This window comes from Pelodiscus sinensis, chromosome 2 (genome assembly GCF_052426305.1).
Source record: "Pelodiscus sinensis isolate ZL-2025 chromosome 2, ASM5242630v1, whole genome shotgun sequence".
Taxonomy (NCBI): Eukaryota; Metazoa; Chordata; order Testudines; family Trionychidae; genus Pelodiscus; species Pelodiscus sinensis.
The window spans coordinates 250,885,029-250,901,540 of record NC_143053.1 but is presented as its reverse complement, the minus strand read 5'-3'; the positions used below and the strand labels follow the sequence as shown (position 1 = coordinate 250,901,540).

The 16,512-nt window shown below is 41.4% G+C and overlaps 1 protein-coding gene across 7 annotated transcripts in view; it reads left to right on the top strand.

The window, feature by feature from the left end:
- Positions 1 to 222: 222 nt before the first annotated feature.
- CTDSPL (CTD small phosphatase like) overlaps positions 223 to 16,512 on the top strand; it is a 112,788-nt gene continuing 96,498 nt past the window's right edge. The window contains exons 1-2 of one of the 7 annotated variants that reach the window (XM_025183363.3): positions 223 to 872; positions 6,099 to 6,205. Coding sequence is in view for 4 of the 7 variants with exons in the window: in XM_025183360.3 (XP_025039145.1) it covers positions 797 to 872 (76 nt within the window). In the remaining 3 variants the exon portion in view is untranslated. Of the gene's footprint in view, positions 873 to 1,320; positions 1,439 to 6,098; positions 6,206 to 16,512 lie in introns of all 7 variants that reach the window. The other 6 variants (XM_025183361.3, XM_075922870.2, XM_025183360.3 and 3 more) reach the window with 6 other exon arrangements.

Genomic DNA, 16,512 nt, shown 5'->3' with positions numbered 1-16,512 from the left:
CGGCCTGGCCCGGCCCCCCTAGCCCCGGTTCTTCCTCCTCCTCCTCACAGAGCGGCGGTGGCGGCTGCTGCCGCCGGGGCCGGTGTCGCGGCGGAGCCCGCAACGCTGCCGCGGGGGGGCGGGCGGGGGCTTGGGGCGCGCGCGGGGGGCAGGCTGCGGCCGGGGGGGGGGGCATGTAGCGATCGCGCGCGGGGGGGCTCTTGCAGGTTTCTGAGGGAAGACGACGGGGGCTGGGATTAGACCGTTTTTTGGGGGGGCTGAGTTGATTGGGGGGTGACAGATCAGGAAGAGGGGGCACCCGTTTATTATTGGGGTGGTGGGTTTGGGGGTGACACCGATCAGGAAGAGGGGGACCCATTTGTAATTGGGGGCTGGGTGGATTGGGGGGTTCAGGTTAGGGAGGGTGGGTATAGATTGCTGGTTGGCGCAGGGCTTCAGGGGGTGCACAGGATTCCTGGGCAGGGTGTTGGAGGGTGATATATTTAGGGTTGGTAATTTGGGGGAGGAAGTGGTGCGGGGTTTTTGTCCGTGTTGTTTTTGTTTTGGTGGGGGGGTGATATTAATTCTCTCCCCCCTCCCGCCCCCTTACCGGGAATTACTACTGGAGGAGGAAGAGGTGGCACTATAGGAGCCCCCCCACCCACCCGTGCGCGCGTTTTTTTGGGGGCTTTTTTTTTCCTGGCTGGCTTCCCTGAAGGAGTTTGTAGAGAGAAATCTGCCTATTGAACCCTAAAACAAACGCACACAAACCTGCCTCTGGGAGGGAACTAGCCAGGTGAAATCTCACTCTGTTTCCATGGACAACCCGTCCATTATCACCCAGGTGACTAACCCCAAAGAGGAGGAAATACTGTCCTGTACTCAGGATAAAGGTAAGGGTCCTTTCAGCTTGTACTAAAGTGGTGGGTGCTATAAAGATGCATGCAATAAATAATATGCATTACACAGCTGTAGTATAAATGTCCTTCTAGGACTTGGGGAGTGTTTGGTTGGTTGGAGAGTGTAGGTTGAAGGTATTTGTGTGATGGCATCTGACTCTGCTTGTCTGATAGGTTTATAGATTATTCATAATGTTCTGTTTTAATTTAGTATTAACCACGTTTTTATCTAAATATAATGTATTGCGTCTCCAGAGGGTCTTTATTATAACTTCTGTTACCTTGTTTTTGTCACCCTGAAAGCTCTCTAGGAAGAAAGAGCTATCTATGTCTGTCGTCTTAGAACATTTTGAAATCTCATTCTGAGGCAGTGCGATATTTTGGAGGGAAAGAGGGTTGTGACTTTCTCAACCCTAATTTAAAACACAAAATTTATCTTCAGATCTTTTTGAAGGATTCTTCCTTGAACCTACAAAAGAAATCAAGGCTACTTAGCATCTGAAAGTGGACAGGCAGAACTGATCTGTAAATATGCAATCACAGACTGGTTACAACATCAGGTAAAGATTATATTGTAACTGTCCCAAAACAGGGTCTGCAAAGCCTGCCCTGGAGAGCCTCTGTGGCTCAAAAGTTGACAGTTGCATTCACCCTCCCTTCCCTTCTGGGATGTTGTAGGGATCTTGAATTGTGGGTGGCTAAGTATTTTGTGATACAAAGGTAGGCTCTCCAGAAGGAATAAAAGACAATCTTTAAACTGACAAAGTTCATGGCATTTTTTTAAAGAGTATTTCAGTTCTTGGAAGTGATTGTGTCTATAAAGATGTGTGAATTTTTGGGTAGTGTACAAACAAGGCAAAAGGGGGAAAAGTGTGCATATATGAAAGTAACATCTGTTAATAGATTCAGCAGTATTCCTGTGTATTAAAAACTCAGTATCCCCTTTTTCTGTGATCAGCATCCATCATTTTTCAGTGTCCTAAAGTGCTTTTACTTTTGCTAAGTGTGGAGGTTCTTGTAATGGTAAGGAATTCTAAATAGAGTGGTTGGTCCCTGTTTCACCATAACAGCAAACCACTTCACACCCAACCACTGAGTATGGTCCCATCCCAGAAAGACTGTAGGAAAGTACAATAATATGTAAGAAATTAATCTGTGCCACTAGAGGTGGTTATTATTAAGGAGCATTTTCTCCTTTGGAATAGGAATGCTACAATCAGTCTTCTCTCATCCAAACCAATTGTGAAATAACAGATTTACTGTGCGGTTTTGTTTATGCAGACTTTTAATATTACCTGGTGGTGGTTAGCAGTGATGGGTTTGGGGTGAGCTACTGTTTACAAGGTGCTTATCATTGACATTTTATACAGAGTTTCACAGACATTTTTGGATTAGGGATAGGTAATACAGTAGTTAAAGCATCAGTGACACCCAGAGGCTTGTGTATATTGGAGCTCCAATTTTTGATCTTATTACTGGTGAAGGTGTTATCAGCATTGGGAATTCTACAGTAGACAGAATAGTCAAAAAACAGCTGATAGAACACAATTTAACAGCTTATATTAAATAAATGCATTTGCAGTAAACATAAGTGTGTCTTCAGATTCACTACTCTGTGTTGATTACATAGTATCTGTGACTATGTATTTGCATGCTGTTTATTCATATTATTGCCCATTCTCAGCTATCTTAAAAATAATGGAAAATTAGCTAGAATGCACCTGCACAGTAGTGGTTTTTTAAACTTTAGTATTTTTACAGCTTTAGAAAATAAAACACAGCTTTAGAAAAATCAAGTGCAATATAGTTTACTGGTATTTAAAACTTCATTATTAATGATTTTTGTTAGGTAAAAATGTAGAGAAGCACTTCAAAGAAGTGAATTTTAAACTGAATTTGTTTTCAAATTTGTAGCCAAATAAGGTGTTCTCTGAGGTTCTGTCATATATCATTCCTATGAAAATTGTTAAGGTAAATAGTTGTAAATTGCCAGTCTGCTGGGTTTTGTAATGAAAATACTAGCCAGCCTTAAAATTTACTTCTGGTTAGAGGATCTCCTTATCTTTTAGGGTTTGTAGTTTGTCTTAAGGTTATTTGCATACCGCAGTATACTGACTTTGCCTTATGGTAAAGCTTCTTTGTATCTTGTGAATTCTTCAGAGTTCAAGCAAAGCTTTAAGATGTGTAAGCTAAAGCAGAGCCTGAACTTAAGGTGCAGTAGACATATGGCTGTGGGAAGTTTGAAGTTTTAATGGGTGGCCACCCTGCTGTATAAATGGGGGATTCAGGGTTCATCTTTAATAACTTGTGCTAAATTGATGTGTGTACAGTGGTTCATTAATGTGCATGCTTTTTAATATATGATGATTTATCTCTTGAAGCAGTCAGTTCCAGAATTTGTTTTTAGTATTTAATGTCTTCTGAAATTGTTGATTAATTATAAAAGCGCTGTTTCCTTTGTTTTGGTCTAGTCTGTCTACTTAGTGTATGATTTTTAGGATTTAGAGGTGAAAATGTTCTCTAGGATACAACTTGGCAAATAAGATTTTTCAGGAGGCATTTTTTAGCTATTTAGTATACAAAATATATGCTCAAACTCTGAAAATGTTTAATACCTAAATATTTTACTATTACAAGGTGCCATGATGCAAGTTACCAAGATAAAGACATACTGAATAGGCACTGGGGGGTAATTGGCTTCTGTGGAAACTGAACTGCCAAATGAAGGTTTTTAACTATCAGTATTACAGTGGCATAGTTAACAAATTCTTAATTCTAACAACTTTTTTTATAGTTTAGATCAAGTTAACATATTTTTATATGAATTATTCAATGGTTGACTACATTTAGTTCTGCCAGTCAAAATGAAGGTCAGCTACTGAAAGTTGTAACAACTACATTCTTCATGATTCATCCTAAAATACTTTCTTTTCTATTAGTTGTTATACTTTCAGCTACTCTTGATATATGCTGATGTAAATAAATCAGTGCTTGGAAATATAAATCTCTTGTGCAAATTAAAAGATTGGGTGGCAATTTAAAAGTATTTTAAAGCAGAAGGTGAACAAATGCTTTAACTGATGCACTTTCAGTAAATTAAAATGTTCCCCTGTGCTGAAATGTCTGGGGTTTATGGCACTTCTGCCTTCTGTAAACTCAAAACAGCTACAAAAGTTGTAGCTGGCAATGAACATGGAAATACATATAAGAATGAGAAAAGTACAATTTCTTTGTATGTGCGCACCAGAAAGACTGAGGCATTTTAACGTAGTTTTTATTGAGAATTTAGATCTATTGTAATTCATCTTAGTCAGAAATATACACAAATATTTATTTTAATTGAATTATTTAAGTACTGAGTAGTTACTTCTGAATATACTAATTAAATGCTTCATTTCCTGGAAAGAGAAGTTAGACAAGCTAATTGCTATGTAGTGTGTAACTAGGCCAAAGAAGTGATAGCCTTTATTTTGCATCTGTGATTCTCATTTTAATATTAATCAGTGAGGAGATTTTAGGTTGCTTAAATTGTCATACATTAACTTGTATGTAGCAGTGGCATGATATTCTAGTCCAGTTAGAAAATACATTGCTTTCCAGGTTCTCTCTGCTGTTTTGACTGATTTTTCTCAGTTCAGACACATCTTTCCTAACTTGGTCTAAAATGTGACCATGATCAAAGCTCCATTTATAGTTGCATGTTTTAGTCTTCATGAACATCTTCTGTTGAATATGTAAAAGCAAGTATTTTGGGGGGAAATTTCAGACCTGTACTATAAAACTAGTAACTGTATTTTGAAGTATAAGCTTAGAATGTTATGAAATAGTATTAATGAGCTTCATTTCCTTCCTGTTTTTTACAAAGGGTGTTTGTTATGATTTGAGGTAATACATTTGCAGTGCCATTGTAGCTGTATTTGTCCCAGGATATGAAGGAGACCAGGTAGGCAAGGTAGTACGTTTTTTGCCCAAATTCTGTTCTTTGAACGTAACTGTGTAGCTTTTGAGCCACACAGAGTGCTTTTTTAGGTCTTTTTTTATTTGAAGTAATAAGCATTTTAAAAGATATTCTAAAAGCATACATCTGGAGTGGAACTGAAGCACTGGTTTTCTTGAATTTTGGCATGATCTAATCACAATTCACATGTTTGATATTAGGAATTTTTAATTTTTTCTTTATTGTGATTTCAATATGATTTTAGTGCTTCATGAGCATTTTTAAAAATAACATTAAGTGGAAAGTAACATTAAGAAGAAAATATACAAGTCACCTCTAAAGTTTGTATTAGAATGTGATTCATTACAGAGGGTAAAATTCTAAAATGTTAACTAGTGATGTAATTGTTATCTGAAACCAGAGCAATCGTACAGTAAGTTTTACGTTTCGAGACACTAGGTTACCACAGGTTATTACAAGATTTTGTTAAAGTTTCAGTTAAAGCTCAATAAATTGGGATATCTTTTTGGGGTAAAGGAGTGATCTGAATGATAGGCAGAGATTTAAATATTCATACATATCTGAGGGCTGTGAAGCTGTCATTTTATGTAATGGTATTCTCTTGGAATTCAGATTTGAATTAATATGGTGATTTAACTTAAACTTTCAGAAATTAGTATGCCTTATAAAAGCAAGTTTGGATTATATTTTGTCAATCTGGCATTCAGAAATGCAAATTGAAACATTTCTAACATGAGTCAATAAAATTCCCAATGTGATCTGTCATACACTATATTTTAGCCTTCTCAAATTAATATAAGTTGTAATTCACACTAATAAACATAAATATGTTTACAAGTAATTTGTGTTTATGCATGGAAATTGCTCAGCATTTCAGTGCTAACCTTAATCTGAACGATAAAAAATATTATATGAAATACAAAGCCCTAAATTCTCATTGAGTGTTTGATTTGTTTGGTTTTTCTGGGGTAGGGTGAAAGTTAATGGAAAATCACTTCTGAACATGCTTACTAGGCATCCAAAATTTGATGTTCCTATATACTGATAACAGGCTAACCAGGAGGCTCAAACAGAGTAGTCTGTATAAGGGAATTTCTAAATGTATCATTGAACTTCCAATTCTTCCTTAAAAGTGGGGGGGGGGGGTGGCATTTTGCTACTTACGCATAAAGAACCTGGAGATACTTTTAAGAAAGCCATACACTTTTTTTACTTTAGATATATTGGGAATACAGATGTTGTATTTTCCACTTTTTCTGTAGAAATCCTTGGAGGATCAGAGAACTATGGTGGTGGGAGATTTCTCAGTTTTCAGGTGGAGAGCTTGGACTGCAGAAAAATTGACAAAAATGCATCCTGCCACTTACTGGTGAGGAGTTAGAATTAAATAGTTGTAAACAAAATATAGTCTTAACCTCTTCCCCATGTCAATTGCTTGTGTTTCAGTTTCTTATATGCTTTTGATGACTTAAAATTTTTTATCTATGCAGTCTAATGACAATAGTTTGTGCATTTACTAAAATCTGTTTGTCAAAGGACAAACCAAAATATTTGCAGATCAGGATGAATGCTAAATAATCTGTCTTTCAGTACCAGTTAGTATAGAGTAACGTAATACTGTATTAATGTTTACAGTGACATTTCCAGCTTCACTCAGATGGGGAGGAAAAAACATGTTTATGATGTCAGGACTAGTATGTGTTCTTAGGACTTATTCAATATTTTGTCAGAGTGGCTTTTACATAAAAGTTCAATAGAGTATTTTAGCACAGTTCATACTACTGCAGTATGTTTTTTAGGGTTCATAAAGTAATAGATTGGTAGCACTGGAAACTGATAACTTATCTTCAGATGCAATAAAATGCATTTTTAATTATACCACATGATAAAGTGCTTCACATAGAGGATGAATAAAAAATTAGCTAATTCTTTTAGAACAAGATGTTTCCTCAGGTTAAAAAAAAAAATGAGGCCTGAAGAGTTGCTGCCTCTTTCCAAACAGTTATAAAGTCTTAATCAGTAGATTTTAGGACCAGAAGTTGTCATCTAGACATGCCTTCTGCATAACATAGGGATGACCCACCCTAAAGTTAAAAATGTCCAATATGCCAAAATTTAATGATTCTATAATTTTGTTAAAGTGTAACTGGAACTTCTGGAAGAGGTTACATAGGAGATGAAGTTGCAGCTAATGTGGTATATACATTATGGCTATGCCATATTTTTTCATTGTGGAGGTCTTGTCTAGCTACTGATCAGACCATTTTGCTATGCTTGTGGGAACTGACGGGCAGGATTCTTTGGGATGCTTACCTGAAGGGGAAAGGAGTCCAGGAGAGCTGACAGTATTTTAAAGAAGCCTTATTAAAGGCACAGGAAGAAACCATCCCAATGCGCAGTAAGAAAAGCAAATATGGTAGGCGACCAGATTGGCTTACGGGGAAATTCTTGGTGAGCTTAAACACAAAAAGGAAGCTTACAAGAAGTGAAACTTGGACAGATGACTAGGGAGGAGTATAAATATATTGCTCGAGAATGCAGGGGAGTTATCAGAAAGGCGAAAGTGCAGTTGGAATTACATCGAGCAAGGTATATGAAGGGTAACAAGAAAGGTTTCTACAAGCATGTTAGCAATAAGAGGGTGCTCAGAGAAGGTGTGGGGTCCTTACTGGATGGGAGGGTAACCTAGTGACAGATGATGTGGGAAAAGCTGAAGTACTCAATGCTTTCTTTGCCTCTGTCTTCACGGACAAGATCAGCTCCCAGACAAATGCACTAGGCAACGCAGTATGGGAAGGAGGCGGACAGCCCTTGATAGGGAAAGAACAAGCTAGGAACTATTTAGAAAAAGCTAAACATACTCAAATCCATGGGTCCGGATTTAATGCATCCAAGGGTACTGAGGTCGTTGGCAAATATCATTGCAAAGCCTGTGGCCATTATCTTCTAAAACTTGTGGAGATCGGGAGAGATACCGGATAATTGGAAAAAGGCAAATGGTAGTGCCCATCTTTAAAAAATGGAAGGACAATCTAGTGAACTACAGACCAGTCAGCCTTACCTCAGTCCTCAGAAAAATCATGGAGGGGATCCTCAAGGAATCCATTTTGAAGCACTTGGAAGAGGGGAAAGTGATTAGGAATAGTCAACATGGATTCACAAAGGGCAAGTCATGCCTGACCAACCTGATTAACTTCTATGATGAGGTAACTGGCTCTGTGGGTATGAGAAAGTCAGTGGAAAGCTTTAGCAAAGCTTTTGATATGGTCTCCCACAATATCCTTGCCAGCAAGTTAAGGGAGTGTGGATTGGATAAATGGACTGTAAAATGGATAGAAAGCTGGCGAGACTGTTGGGCCCAACAGGTGGTGATCAGCGGTTTGATGTCAGGTAGGCAGTCAGTTTCTAGCAGAGTTCCCCAAGGATCGGTTCTAGGACTGGTTTTGTTCAACATGTTTATTAATGACCTGGATGAGGGGATGGATTGCACCCTCACACTAAGCTAGGGGGAGAAGTAGATTCACTGGAAGGCAGGGATAGGGTCCAGAGTGACCTAGACAGATTAGAGGATTGGGCCAAAAGAAATCTGATGAGGTTCAACAAGGACAAGTGTAGAGTCCTGCACTTGGGATGGAAGAATCCCAAGCATTGATACAGGCTAGGGACTGAATGGCTAAGTAGCAGTTCTGCGGAAAAGGACCTGGGAATTAGTGGATGAGAAGCTGGATGTGAGTCAAGTGTGCCCTTGTAGCCAAGAAGGCTAATGGCATATTAGGTTGCATTAGGAGGAGCATTGCCAGCACATCTAGAGATGTGATTATTCCCCTTTATTCAGCTCTGGTGAGGCCACATCTGGAGTATTGTGTCCAGTTCTGGGCCCCCCACTATAGAAAGGATGTGGATGCATTGGAGAGGGTCTAACGGAGGGCAACCAAAAGTATTAGGGGGCTGGCGCAAATGACCTATGAGAAGAAACTGAAGGATTTGGGTTTGTTTAGTCTGTAGTAGAGAAGCGGGGGAGGAGGATTTGATAGCAGCCTTCAACTTCCTGAAGAAATGTTGCAAAGAAGATGGAGAAAGGTTGTTCTCGGTAGTGACAGATGGCAGAACAAGGAGCAATGGTCTCAAGTTACAGTGGGAGAGGTCTGGGTTGGATATTAGGAAAAACTTTCTCTAGGAGGGTCGTGAAGCACTGGAATGGGTTCCCTAGGGAGGTGGTGGAATCTCCATCCTTAGAGCTTTTTAAGTCTTGGATCGACAAAGCCCTGGCTGGGTTGATTTAGTTGGGATTGGTCCTGCCTTGGTCAGGGGGCTGGACTTGATGACCTCCTGAAGTCTCTTTCAGCTCTATGATTCTACGATCTGGCATGGCTCCAACCCATGGCAGTATTGGTGCTGCTGATTGCTTGAGTTCCCAAGGCTTCAGTAAATAATAGGAGCAGAAATGAAACTTGGTACCTTACACAACACTACAGGGGCCCTACAGATGGCATATCTAGAAAAATAATATAGATACAGATATATTTAAAATGTTCAAAACAGAACTTAGTAATATGCAGCTGTAAGCAAGAAAGTAGAGCCCGTATAGTTGCATGGTAAAAGTGAACATGTTGCAGATCACTTGCATAGTGGTCTGGTCTTGTAGCTTATAAATAGCACCCGTGAAACTGATTAGTCTTGTCAGTTTCATTTTTCTGCTGCTCCTCCAGAGGCTTTTCCATTTAATGGGTAGGGTGACTCAACTATGAAGAATTTTGTCTCCTGTCCTCTTCTCTCCCACACATTGCTTCAGAGTTCCCAGAAGTAGCACAATTAAACTTCATAGCAATATTTCAATTTTATGACTGCTATTCCTAGCTATTAATCAGCAGCAAAACTGTAAATAGTGTTTTTGTTAAGTTGGTGAGCAAAGTTGTGATCTCCTCATCGCTTCCAACAGCCAGGAGAGGGGAGATATACAGTAGGATGAAGGAGAGAGTTTTGTCAAGGGCATAGGAGTAAATCCTTAATCTCACTGAAAGTGCAATGGGATCTTCATTGTGCTGAGATGAACCTCAGTTTAAAGTCTCATGATTGATAGTGGCATGATTGCCATGTCATTTATGGTAGTAAAGACCAGGTTTGACAAATGTGAATTCTGTGAAAGTTAATGATGAAGAATTTTCACAAGCATGTAAACTCTGCATGAATCCATGGAATGTATTAAGTACACATAGGATTTGTGAAGATACAAAGCAGATTTGTATTTGCATATTAGGGTATCTGCACAGTGGGTCTGCAGAAATGTGCATGCATGTGCATTTGGGATTCTGTCTTTCTAACCAGTTAAAATACTGTGGAATAGTAAATGCAGTGAATAAAGGAATAGCGAACTATAGTTTCAGTTTTTGAAAAAATACTTTTGATGAGTAAATGATGAAGGTCATCATGGATTTTAAATCAATCCACAACATAGGAAATGGTTATGGCCATTTTTTTTAATGGAGAGAAGTTAGTACTATGGTGTCCCAAGTATTAGTATTGTGGCCAGGGTTGGCCCTCGAAGGTACTTAGCATTTTAATTCCTGATCCTGCAGAATGCTTTGCTGGATCATGCTAACCCCTTGGAGGTATGGGTGAATGGTGAGGTATCAGAACTTGCATAGAGAACAGATACCTAAATTACAGGGTGTGGAGATTTGAGACACATTTTATGGAAGGAATCAACACAACTGGCCAGGCAAAAATGTCTTCCTTTGGTATAATGGACAGTTAGGTGCATTAATCTTCTCCTGAAAACTCTGCAATGGCCTACAGTTTTATCAGAAAAATTGTTGGCTAGATCTGTTATAATATCTGTATTCCTAGAAGTTCAGTTTCCATGCTAAATCAGTTATTGACCTTGTTTGAAATTGCCATCCAGATATTCTATTCGCACTGATGATTTTTGTGGTGTGTGACATGGTTTTCTGAGAACTGAACCCCAGGGTTATTTGATGGGCGCTATTAATAGTCATTGGCTGAAAATGACATCATTTTTTAGTTTTGACATACGGTAAGGAATGAAAAGTTCCATTTCCAGTTATCAGTCTCCTGTGCCATTCATTTCACTCATGCTAGTTAAATTTGTTAACTTACGTTGTAAAGCCCCAGAAGAAGGTTAACAAAATTTTACACAGAAGCAATTGTTTTACAGTTAAGATGTAAAAAGGTTCCCAACATAGGGCTGAGGGCTATTAGTTCCATTAAAACTCAAAATTGATCTCAGTGCAAGGTTGTGGGCATCTTGCATTTTCTCAGCATTTCCCAATCTCCTCCATTTCAACGCTCTAATTTTGCATTGAATTTTAAGATGACTATGGAGCTTATATAGATGGTTGTCATAAACAGGATGAGGTAGAGAGAAATGTAAGAAGAGAATTAATTGTAAAATGGAGATTATATTTGTGTGTGTGTTTTGTCTCCAGTTAATGGTGTTAACTAATTCGATAGTTAAATGCAACCCATCCCCATAAATTTTAAGGCCTTATCTTTCACAATGAAAGTGAGATATTTTAAACATCTAAGATGGCCTATATTTACGATGTCATCTTTTGAAAAAGAACAGTAGTAATTTTACATTTCCTACTGTTAAAAATAACTCATCAGTCTACTAAAAGTGAAAGATTATAGAAGAATGCTGTGTTCTATTTTTTTTCAGTTTTTGCAGGGTAAGGGTTTTTTGTTGTTTTTTGTGCATTAGTGTCAAAGAGCTCTTTTGCTGGTATAAACTGTGTTCTCATTAGAAGGGTTTACCAAAACCGTATTACCACAACCCTTCATAGTCTAGACTAGGTCTTAGGCTATGTCTACCCTTGCCAAGTTTTTGCTCTATCAAGGTCTGTCTTTTCTACACAGTGGATCGATTGAGCCTTTGGCAGTTGATTTATCGTGTCTACTTAAACATGATAAATCAATCTCCAAGTGCTCTCCTGTCGACTCCTACATTCCACCAAGATAAGAAGAGTAGTTGAAGGGAGAGCAGCCCCTCATCAGCCTAACCTCACAAAAGACACTGCGGTAAGTACATCGACTTCAGCTATATTTGCATAGCTGAAGTTGTATAGTTTAGATTGACTGGGGAAGGGAGGGTGTAGTGTAGACAAGGCCCCCAGCTTCACTTGTGATAGAGACTCAATTAGGGATGTGAAGGACTAGACCAGTGATCTCCAATCGTTTTAACCACAAGATCGCATTTTTAATTTAAGTGCAATGTAAGATCTACCTCAAACCCAAATACGCTTGCCCCACTTCCTTCCCACCACTTCTTTGAAGCCCTGCCTCTGCTTCTCCATGGCCTCACCCTGCTCACTCCACTCCCCTTCCTTCCCCACTTTCACCAGGCTGGGTAGGGGGGGTTAGGGTGCAGGCTCTGGTCTTAGGCCAAGGGGTTCGCAGTGTGGGAGGGGTGCGTGCTCTGGGAACGAGTTTGGGTGCAGGGGGAATCGCGTCTGGGGCAGGAGTTTAGATGCAAGAGGAGGTTCAGGGCTGGAACAGGGATTCAGGATGCAGGATCTAGCTCAGCACTGAGACAGCTTCCGAGCAGTGGAGTGAAGGCAGGTTTACTCCTGCCTTGGCCCTGCACCATTCCTGAAAGCTGCTGGCCTGTACAGAAATGGCTCTATGGCACCATGTGCTGCCCCTCCTCTACAGGCACTGAGCCCACAGCTTCTACTGGCCACAGTTCCCCATTATTGATCAATGGGAGCTGCAGAAGTGATGTCTGCAGGCAAGGGCATCCTGTGGAGACCCCCTGCTCTGACTTTCTCAAGAGCTGCAGGGACAAGCCTGCCACTTCCAGGAGCAGCAGTTGCCACAGGAATAATTGCTTCAGCCATGACAGGTTAGGCACTTTAGAACTCACTCCTCAAAGAATTACATTTAAGCATAAGAGAAATGAAGATTATGAAATGCATAGACCAGTCTACAACCAAACACAACACACTTTGCAAGCAGTAAATGAAGTAACAACAATCCCCCATGTGTGTGTTGGGTCTATCAGAAAGCGGTAGCAAGGGCAGGGTGGGGAGAGAGGAGGTACATCAAAGTGGTAGTTTCGCGTGGAGCCAGACCCCAGGCTTCATGCAGCACTGCCACTTTGAAATGCCACGTGCAGCCCCGGGCCAGCTGGGGTGTCCCCAGGCTGCATGCTGCCTTTCAAAGTGGCAGCACTGCATGGAGCCTGGGATCAGCTGGGGAGTCCCCTGATGACCCTGGTCTCCATCCTGCGCTTTTGCCTTTGAATTGTAGCAACAGTCCTAAGGCCGTTGCTTCACTTCAAAGGGTGGAGGCATCCTCTCACCTAATCCAATAGTCAACTATTCAATTAGTCAATTACTCACAATTTAACATCACTAGAATCAATTTGTGTACTCACTTGGGGTCACAGGCTTCAGAGAGTGTTTACATTTGCCGCACTTCAGCTGCTGATGGGAGCAGTGTCCTGAGGGCAGCAGTTTCATGATGAAGCTCTTATAGAAAGGGAGAGGTGGATAGCAAGACATCGTGGGTACCTGCAGAGCCCTCTCTCTGCAAGCACTGGTCAGTTCCAGTAGCTCAGCATTGCTACAGGCAAGGAATCGTTTGTCCTGTGGAGCAGGCATTGTCACCTGGCCAGATAAGTGAGCACTTACCAAGAAAATAAGAAGAGGAACCCAAGAAAATAAGAGGAACTTTAAAGTTCCTGGGGCTTTGCAAGGCAAGAGGCAGATGTCTGTTTACCTGGTGTCAGAGCAGAAGAGGTGCAGGATAAAGTGGTCCCTTAGTCATTGTGTGATGTTGTCTGGAGGCTAATAGCTCTGTATACAGCAAGTATATGTTTTACTTGCACTTCACTGCAAAAGCATCATTGGTAGGAGCTGTATACTTCTCTTGGAGATAATTTTCTTTTTGAGGTGAACTTTCTGAGTTTCACCACAAAGTCACTGGCAAGTGTAGATGCTTCTATGGTTTTTGTGCAAAAAAAAGGGGGGGGACGGGGGAGACTTTTCTGTTTTAAGTGGCAAGTGTAGACTTAAATCTACAGGGGTGGGCAATCATTTTTGGTGGAAGGCTGCTACAAGATTTTGGAAAGAGGTCAAGGACCATGCTTTTCCATGGAGGAGGTGCAGAATCTAGGATGGAAGTTGGGTGCAGAAGGGTGCATGGAGGAAGGGACTGGGGTGCAGGAGACTGTGGGGGGGGGGGGGTCTAAGAAGGTATTTGGGTGAAGGAGGGAATTGTGACCTGGGGCAGGGACGTGCGGTGCAGAGCCTGGGAGGCCGCTTGGGTACAGGAGGATTCTGGCCTGGAGGAGGGGTGTAGGGTGGGGTACAGGGTCTGGGAGGGAGTGACCTGGGGCTGGGAGTGCAGAGGGTTTGGATGGTAACATGAGGGAGGGAGTTGGGGTGCGGGACAGGCAGGAGTACCAGAGGCAGGCTCTGGCTGGGAGGAGTTTACCTAAGTGTCACCTGGCCAGCAGCTCTGCAGCACCACAAGGCAGGTTAGGCCCCAGGTCATTTGAAAATATAGGTGGCTCTGAACTCCAGGTTGGGGAAGAAACTTGCGCTGCCACCTTCTCCCAGGCCAGTCTCTCAGCTCCGATTGGTGGCTGTTTCCAGCCAATAGGAGCTGAGAAATTGGCTGAGGTCAGTTCTTATTGTCCAGTTGTTTCTGGCCAGTAGGACCTGAGGATTGTCCTGAGGGCAGAGAGATCACACACGGTTTTCCCCCTCTCTACAGAGAAGAGAAACATAGGGACTGCACTTCAAACGGCGGCAGCTGTGTGCCTTAGAGTCCTGGCAGTGAGGTCCATGGGTCAGATTTGGTGGCTTAGTGGGACTGATCAGCCTCTGAGCCGTATTTTGCTCAGCTCTACCTTAGGTTCTAGTAGTTTTCATGGTTCCCCTTGAATCACTATTAAGTTTTCTTCTTTTGTATGTCTTTCATTCTAGCAACAGCATAGAGCAGGGCTACTCAACATGTGGCCCATGGGCAGCATGTAGCCCGCAGCCTGTTTGCAGCCCACAGTGCGGTTTGGATTTATGTGGGCTTGACACACGGCCCTCAGGTGGGAGCCAAAACAAAAAAATAATCATTATAAAGGTCTTCTGTTATGCATTTTAGTAAATTCCTGGACTGTTATTGCTCATTGGAGGGCTTTAAACTAGGTTTGTCGGGGGCAGGTGAGCAAAGCCCACAGGTAAGTGCTGCATGTGCGGGACTGGGAGATGGGTTGGAAATGGGGGGGGACTACAGCCTATAATGGCAAGGAGAAAGGAGGGTCAGGGCACAACAGGGAGGCAAGATCAAATCAGTATCTTAGATGCCTATATACAAATGCGAGAAGTATGGGTAATAAGCAGGAAGAACTGGAATTGCTAACCAATAAATACAACTATGATATCATTGGTATTACAGAAACCTGGTGGGATGGGACGCATGTTTGGAATGTTGGTATGGAAGGGTACGGCTTGCTCAGGAAGGACAGACAGGGAAAAAAGGGAGGAGGGGTTGCCTTGTATATTAAAAATGTACACACTTGGACTGAAGTGGAGATGAACGTAGGAGATAGCTGTGTAGAGAGTCTCTGGGTTAAGCTAAAAGGGGTAAAAAATGAGGGTGATATCATGCTAGGAGTCTACTACAGGCCACCTAGCCAGGTGGAAGAGGTGGATGAGGCCTTTTTTAAACAATTAACAAAACTATCTAAAGCCCAAGATTTGGTGGTGATGGGGGACTTCAACTATCCAGACATATGTTGGGAAACTAACACAGCGAGGCACAGGCTATCCAATAAGTTTCTGGACTGCATTGGAGACAACTTTCTGTTTCAGAAGGTTGAAAAAGCTACCAGAGGAGAAGCTGTTCTGGATTTGGTTTTAAGAAATAGGGAGGAACTAGTTGAGAACTTGAAAGTGGAAGACAGTATAGGGGACAGTGATCACGAAATAATAGAGTTCATGATCTTAAGGAAAGGTAGAAGGGAGACCAGCACAATTGAGGTAATGGATTTCAGGAAGGCAGATTTTGATAAGCTCAGAGAACTTGTAGGTAAGGTCCCATGGGAAGCAAGACTGAAGGGAAAAACAACTGAGGAGAGTTGGAAGTATTTCAAAGGGACGTTGTTAAGGGCCCAAAAGCAAACAATTCCGCTGTGTAGGAAAGAAAGAAAATATGGCAAAAGACCAGCTTGGCTTAACAAGGAGATCTTGCACGATCTCAAAATAAAAAAAGGAGTCATATAAAAAATGGAAACTAGGACAACTAACAAAGGATGAATATAGGCAAGCAACACGGGAATGCAGGGGCAAGATTAGAAAGGCAAAGGCACAAAATGAGATCAAACTAGCTACAGGCATAAAGGGAAACAAGATGACCTTTTATAAATACATTAAAAGCAAGAGGAAGACCAAGGACAGGGTAGGCCCACTGCTTAATGAGGAGGGAGAAGCAGTAACAGGAAACTTGGAAATGGCGGAGATGCTCAATGACTTCTTTGTTTCGGTCTTCACCAAGAAGTCTGGAGGTGTGCCTAACGTAGTGAATACAAGCAGAGAGAGGGTAAGTTTAGAAGATAGGATACACAAAGAACAAGTTAAAAATCACTTAGGAAAGTTAGATGTCAGCAAGTCACCAGGTCCTGATGAAATGCATCCCAGGATACTCAAGGAGCTGATA